The 7,664-nt window shown below is 40.2% G+C and overlaps 1 protein-coding gene across 1 annotated transcript; it reads right to left on the reverse strand.

Moving 5' to 3' along the window:
• agmat (agmatinase (putative)) lies at positions 1-6,689 on the reverse strand. The gene is made up of 7 exons (XM_075475783.1): positions 6,335-6,689; positions 5,158-5,360; positions 4,912-4,960; positions 3,141-3,336; positions 2,521-2,700; positions 490-574; positions 1-367 (listed from the first exon to the last, which is right to left on the reverse strand). The coding sequence occupies exons 1-7, from the start codon at positions 6,622-6,624 to the stop codon at positions 294-296; spliced, it is 1,077 nt and encodes a 358-aa protein (XP_075331898.1). The 5' UTR covers positions 6,625-6,689; the 3' UTR covers positions 1-293.
• Positions 6,690-7,664: the final 975 nt, after the last annotated feature.

Genomic DNA, 7,664 nt, shown 5'->3' on the forward strand with positions numbered 1-7,664 from the left:
CATTCTTTATTTATTCATTTGTCAATATAAACTGTAAATATGTCAGCTGTAATTCAAAGTCATTTGAACGATACAAATATATTTCTTGGTTTTTATCAGAAAAAAAAACTCTGTTATTGCCAAAAGTGTCAGCTGCTCTCCAAAAGTGCAATTTTCCACATTCTTGATCAAAAAACATAAACTTATATGATGCTTTCCTTACTAATGTATACAACATGACAGACTGCTTATTGGCGGTTGGGTATCTGCATTGCTGTCAATAAACCGCTTGTTCTATGCTGTATCTGTTCAGGTCAGTAGTATTTCATTTTTGGGAGAACGCACAACATTTCAAAGAGGAGGTTTGCTCCAGTCAGTGCAGTGTTTCCTGTTTAATTGGAAAAAAAAAAACAGAGATAACAGTTACAAAGATGCTTTAATACGGTAAAAATAAAATACAAATACAATAACAATAATCTAACCTAAAAAAAAGGGAAATGTCAAAAGTACCTGTGGTGTCATAGGGTGGAGACACCTCTACGAGGTCACACCCGACAAGGTTCAGACCACGACAGCCCCGAATAATTTCAAGTCCCTGTAGTTAAGAAAAAAAATAGCAGCTTTCAGTGACTTCCAGCTGAGAAGAAGTAAACAACTAAAGAACATGTTTCCAGTTGTGAAACTCTTTATCTGAAGGCATCTGTTTCTTGTTTCTACAGATAAAACTAAAAATATATATAAATATTAAAAAAAGCATGTTCCCGATTGCCCTTTTCAAGATGTTTAAGTAAGCTAAAAATCCTGTCCTCTTTTGAATAGTTTGCACCTATGAAAAAAAAAAGAATGCAAAGAAAGTGAAAAGTTTAGAGAATAGACGAGTAACACTGATCATGAAGATTCTACAATCAGCAGTTTAATGGGTAAGGGTGTCAGGATTGGGTATAAAAGGAGCATCCGCCAAAGGCATCTAAAGTGCACAACATTATGAAAAGATTCAGGGAGTCTAGGGAAGTCTCCCCTTAGACCAAGGACAGAAAGCACTGTTGGATGACCTTTGAGCCGTCAGGCAGCACTGCATGAGAAACTCATACCACTGTGATCAATGAAGCCACATGAGCTCAAAAGTACCCTTTAAAATCCATTTTCTCTCGGCACAGTCCACCACTGCTTCCAGAAATGTAATCTGAAACAGTTTTACACAAGGACTTAGCCATAGATCCATATCAACAGTGCAGAAACACTGCCAAGTTCTTTGGACACAAGCTCAGATGTACAGAAAGACAGTGGAGACTAGGGTCCGTGTTTAAGCTGCTTTTGAAAAAAACACGTCAGGTTCCATTTGCCAACGATGAGAAAAAGGCTGTGCAGGCTGCCATAAGTTTGTCATAAGTTGTAAAATCCATTATCAGTGTCTTGGTATCACTGCCCATGGCTTGTGTTACTTGCATATGTGTGAAGTTACCATTGGAACTTTGGAGAGACATAGGCTGTGTTCGAAACCACATACTACATACTTGCATACTCATCGATCAGTCAGTATGCAGAGCGTTTACCCACAATGCATTTCGCTCCTACCCGAGCCGAAATCAGCTGGCCTGAAGCTGATTTCGCTTAAGCTCTTATCTCTGTAAACTTTAGCAACATTTGAAACATTTTCAGGCGAGAAAGTAGTCGTTTAGATCCACGTGTTGAAAACCTGCCAAAATACCGGCTATATACAATTTTGTTCCGACGAATTCGGCGCTACTAAAGCTAGCCGCAGTGAGCAACGCACTTCCGGTTATTTTCACAAAATAAAATACCCGTTGCCTTTTATCATAGGGAAAGCATTACGATACAATTGGTGTTTTTGTTTTGAAAACAGGAAGTGAACCTACCCTCGTTGTAGCTAGCTTGAAACGGCCGTTTTGACAGGAAATGACGATCGGCCACGTCACGTTACGTTGCATCTTGGGTAGTTTGAGTATGAGTAGTAACCTCATGATGCATACCCAAGATTTCGGCGAATCTAGTATGCTTTCGTGGAAAAAAGTCAGTATGAGTAGTAGGAGTAGTAGGAGTAGTAGGAGTAGTAGGAGAAGTATGCGGTTTCGAACACAGCCATACTCTACCAGCAAGTCTTTTCTTGGGATGTCTGTAGTTATTTCCGCAGGATAATACCAGACCTCGTTCTGAATGAATTACAACAGTGTGGCTTCATAGACACAGAGTGTGTGTGCCTGATGATCGTTGTTACAAAGAGGAAAATCAGACAACAACAAGTCTGAACTGTTGAGCTGCTTAAATCCTGTATCGAGCTAGAATGGAAGCAGATTCCTCTTGTAAGACTAAAACAATTGGTGTCCTTATTTCATGTGTGCTTTTCTCTGGTAAGTGAAGGTTCAAACAAATTAAACAGTTCAAATGAAACAAATGAAGGTTAATGTATTCAAGAAACCTTTGGAAAATGAGGATTGCACTTAAAACTTTTCATTTTGCTGTACTTGCATCATTCATGTAAAGAGCTTGTGAATAAAAAAAAAAAAACCTGACTGAAGTTACCTGTATGGGAGTGAGTCCTGCTATCTCTGGTGTGCCTGTTCCAGGGGCAAAGCCTGGGTCAAGAGCATCAATGTCAAAACTGAGGTAGACTGGACTGCTGCCCATCTGAGCCCTGACCTCAGACATTAGAGGTGCAAGAGATTTGAACCAACACTCTTCCACCTGGACCACACGGAAGCCCTAAAAAATAAATAAAGAAGACTGTTTTGAAAAATTCTCTTTTTTTGAGGTAAGGTTGTAGGAAAGCGCCACATGTTCTGTGCAGCTTTCAGCTTTAGCTCGTCTGTCAGGAAAGTTTAACATTCTCCAAATGGAGAGAACTTTGACCAATGTGTACAGCAGGTAAAACACAAAAACTTCACTCAACCCCACTTAGAAAAATCAAAGTATCCCTTTATAGGACAGTCATTCTTTTTTGCTTAAAATGGACAGAGTGCAAAAATTGACAGCCCAAAACAGTAGTAGTACCTATAAATGAACATACACAATCTAATATTGTGTGATGATGCATTATGACAACATTTATCATGACCTTTATATTTCATACTATTGCAGGTTCTGATGAAAAATCATAATGCATTTCCAAACTTTATGTTATCTACAGTGATATAATAGAGTACCTGTGACCGACTCCATTCATACGAGTCTGCAGAGTACCCTGAACCTCGCAGACCAATCTGAACCACTCTGTGACAGTCCAGAAGCCCCTCCTCCACACAACGTCTGAATGGCGTCCCGTGGCCGATCTTCTCCCCCAAAACCACATCACTGGTGTCAGCGTGAGCATCCACATGGACCAAACCCACAGGGCCATACCTGACACATTATTAGGGAATGGTTAAGAGGTAAAAAATGTTTATTTACCACTGACAGAGTGTTGTTACACATGCAGCTCAGGAGCACTTTCACTCCTAAGGAACTGTCACAGTGTCATCTGTGGCTCTGGAAGAAGCTTTGCGAAGTCAGAGAAAATTACTAAAGCTGCAACACTTCATATACTGCAAGTTATGCATTTACTCCCATTAGTGCATATATTCATTATGCACCAAAACAACGTTGTGCTACCCATTTCCCGGCAAGTTGTGATGCAAAGTAAAATACAAGTACAAACAGAATACAATACATATGATTAAGTGGGACAAATAGTTCAAACGAGCCATATCAAATGTTAAACTGAATATATGTATTTATATGAATATGAAGTATTTATTCATTCATGTTTAAATGTACACATCCATTATGAAAATCGATTTTGGCAGCATTCTACCAAAGATCTGTATCAGGGAAAAACAAAGACTGGCAAATAAATAAAAACTGTATACTAGTAATAAAATAAAACTTTTGTGTTTTTTGATTTGCCTTTGTGTTTTCTCTTTTGCTGTTGTGATTTGCACTTCAGGGCAACAATTGAAGCGTGTCTCGATCAAACAGCGTCTTGTTCTTTTAATGTAAATTTTGGATCCTGCATTATCCGTGCCATAGAGGAAAAACATCTCACATTTATGATAGTGTGATGATGCATCAGCGCATAAGGCATATGCAGTTTGCACATCTGTGCAGCCACACACATTTTTAACACATTGACTACCAAATCACGTAAAACTACGTTTTTACTGCCCATGTGTTGGCTCCCACATGGTAAAAATACATTTTTAAGTTTTTTTTATGGATTCTGAATCTATACATTCTAATGCACATTCTGTGTGATTTTTGTAATTATGTGATGAACAGAACTGACATAGATGGCAGTCAAAAACTGGTGCCATCATCTGGACATTTTGATCATTACGCCAATGGCTTTGCGTCAACTCAAGAACAATTTTGATAACGCTGCATTGATTGTTGTGCATTTCCGCATTTTGTCCAATCGCACGTGTCGGTTTCCAGAGGGTGACGGTAAAGTAACATAAACAAACAACAAGAAGGAGAAGAAGACACGCGACAAGTCTAAGGAGGCGGTCTTATGAACAGGTTAGCTTTGCCACATGCGACATGACGCAAATCCTCTGACCCGGATATGTAAGTATCTAAAGTGCAACAGACTGAAAGAGCGCACGTTTCACAAAAGCCCCGATATCTCAGTTTGTTGTTGATTTTGGTGGATACCCGCCTTGGTTTAGCTAAGGATAGCTCGCTAATGGCGGCACCTAGAGACACGCAGAAAGTCTCAGCTTTCAAACGAGCCATAACATGTTTCAGTGGCCCTATCACATAATATGCTGTGACTGTACAAAAAACGTAAAAAAAAATGGTTTAGAACGCTGGGATTCTACGACATAATTCTGTAAAAACCGCCGGTATTTAATGTGTTAAGAAAAAAAAGTGTTCAAAAAAATCTCTTTGGTTGTTGTCATTTGACTCCTCCCACATATAACACTGAAGCATACTTACTTCTCAGCAACAGCTTGCAGTATTGGGTAAGCAATTGTGTGATCACCACCTGCAGACACCAAAAACCTCCTTCATATCTCAACTTTGATAGAGCATGCCCTACAGTTTTACAAGGCCATTTAAATGGCTAATGATTGTACAGATGTGTCAGAGCTTCTTTTGACTAGCTACAAATCATTTACAGAGCCGTCTTTGACCGTCAGTGGATCTGAAAGAGCAAATTGTGCAAAGATTGGTCGCTCTCACCCATGGTCAGCGGGATACAGCCAGTAGCCAGGATCTTTTTGTAGGCCTCTCTGATGCGTTTGCAGGTGTCCTTCAGATCATATAGATTCACATTTACGTCCCCGATGTCAGCAACCATAAGGGACTCAAAGGGTGCTGCCTTGGTGCCACTGTTGTAAGCTCTCAGCATGGCAGACTCCACTCTTATCTGCCGTGGACCAAACCTGTGAAGAGTGAGAGCGAATAGCAAAATAAATGTTGGGGTTGCAGTAAGTTTTAATCCTAAACTTGTAAAGCAAAAAGGATCATTCTGGACTTTTGTCACTATTTGTATAAAAACAGCAGATAACTTTAACTTTGGAGAGGCTTTAAACTATCAGACAGTTTGTCTTCACCACAAATTATATTGTAGGTTAACCCAGGGGTTCCCAAACTTTTCCATGCCAAGGCCCCCCAAACAGTATTAGCTTCTGGCCAGGGACCCCCTTTGCAAACCACAGACAATACTACAAAATATGTAAAGAAACATCAACTTTTAGAACGTATTTTCTTTCTTTTATTCACGGACAGTAGCTCGCCGTGTGAATGCAGCCTGACTAAATGCTCTTCTTTACGTCTGAAGAAGTCAACCATTTCGGGCAATCGTGGACATTTTTCTGTATGGCTGTAAAGCCAAACTTAATGTATGCTGCCTCATACTTTCTGATTTTAGTCGGCCAGTTCTTTCAGTCTCTTCCAAGTCAAAAATCTGTCCATTTTGGCTAGCTACCTACACGCTAGCTTGAGGAGCAGAGCAGCTTGAGAACAGGCGCAAACCGCCAGGTCTACGATGTTTTGACTGGCAGCTAATCAGAAAGACAAGCATGGCAAATAACATTTCGATATGACATATTATTATAAATTGTATTTTACAACACTGATTAAAAAAAATTTGACAATTTTTTATAATGTTTAAAAAAAATTTAATTCTATTTTTGCATTTTTTTTCTTATCTTCACTCCAATTTTCTGAGGCCCCCTAGCGGCCACCCAGGGGGCCGCGGCCCCCACTTTGAAAACCACTGGACCTACAATTGGTTATTGTAGGTTCCGTTTAACCAGAAGCTGTTTCTAAACACGGGAAGATTCCATTTTTCAAGGGACGGCTGACAACCCTACTCTCAAAGCAGCTTGCAGAGAAGAAGAAGAAAGAAAAACACCTCGCTCCAGGTCGGTTCGACGTCCCAGTGTCAATCGGGACTCCAACAAACGCCGCGTCCAACCCGTCGGCAGAGTCCTGGAAAGGTAGTTTAGCCATGGTGGGGATCCCCGACACCCGCGACACGAACTCGGCGCTCGGTGGTACATTGTAGCGTCTCCCTGGACACTTTCTGTTCGGGTTAACACGCAGTCCTCGTTCTCTGCTGCACAGAAACAACGCCTGTCGTGGTGAAGAGAAGAAGTCTGCCACCGCGCGAGTTAAACTCAAGTTTCTCACCGCTGACAACATACTTCGTGTTTAAATGTAATGTGGCGTTATCAAACAACAAGTCAAACAGCTGCTACTCTGCTGCCTTTGGGTTTATTTGTAAACTCGTAATATCTATTTTCATACAAACGGACGGTAAATTTAAAATGAATCTATATAAATGGTCATGTATACAATCCATTCAAGGTAATTCATTCTCTGGAATGCAGTGTTTCTCATTCTGTTACACAGTTACACAGTGTAGATCATTCCATATGACAGTTATTTTCTTTTCTCTTGTTTTAATTCTTTCTCTTGTACGATATGTTTGTGAACATGAAGGCAGCACAAGTCCATAAATGAACAGAGTTGGGTGCTGAGGAAGGGGATTATTTCTGTCAGGAATGGAAAACAAATTAAAAGTTTTAACCGTGCATTGCAGCAGACTTTTGACTCACAATTTGTATTTATTTTATTTTTTTAACCCCTTGTCCTGTCCAGCATTATGGCAGCAGAATTGAAATCTGATTACCGTTTATGCCAAACACATTTGCTATGCTAAGGGAAGCTTTAAAGATCCCCTTGATGCCCATCAACTCCTTATTTATTTATTTATTTTTGTTACAATACTTAACATGTGATAGTGCCGAACCGGACCGGGGGACAGAGAGAGGGAGAGCGAAGAAGGTAAAAAAGGGAACAGAAATATGAAGAGACAAACATAGAAAACAATGAAAAATCAGACAACCAGCTGCTACACCTGTAAAAACAAAACTGAAGACAATCCACGGCTTTTGTGGGGAATCCAGCCTTAGAGGCACCAGGACCACCTATAATTAGACAAGCAGAGAACAAACACACAAACAAACAAACAAAAAAGCACAAGCAGCAGCAATCATATATAATACAACTGTGGATACAGATTACCTTAAACCACAGGACAACACAACACCTGCTTAGCGAGCATGCTACTGGGCTAATGAATGTGTGTGTGTGTGCGTGCGTGCGTGGGTGTGTGTGTGTGTGCATGAACATGCAATACACATAGATGGTCCCACATAATAACCATGCTTAAATATCAG

Source organism: Odontesthes bonariensis, chromosome 10 (genome assembly GCF_027942865.1).
Source record: "Odontesthes bonariensis isolate fOdoBon6 chromosome 10, fOdoBon6.hap1, whole genome shotgun sequence".
Lineage (NCBI taxonomy): Eukaryota > Metazoa > Chordata > Actinopteri > Atheriniformes > Atherinopsidae > Odontesthes > Odontesthes bonariensis.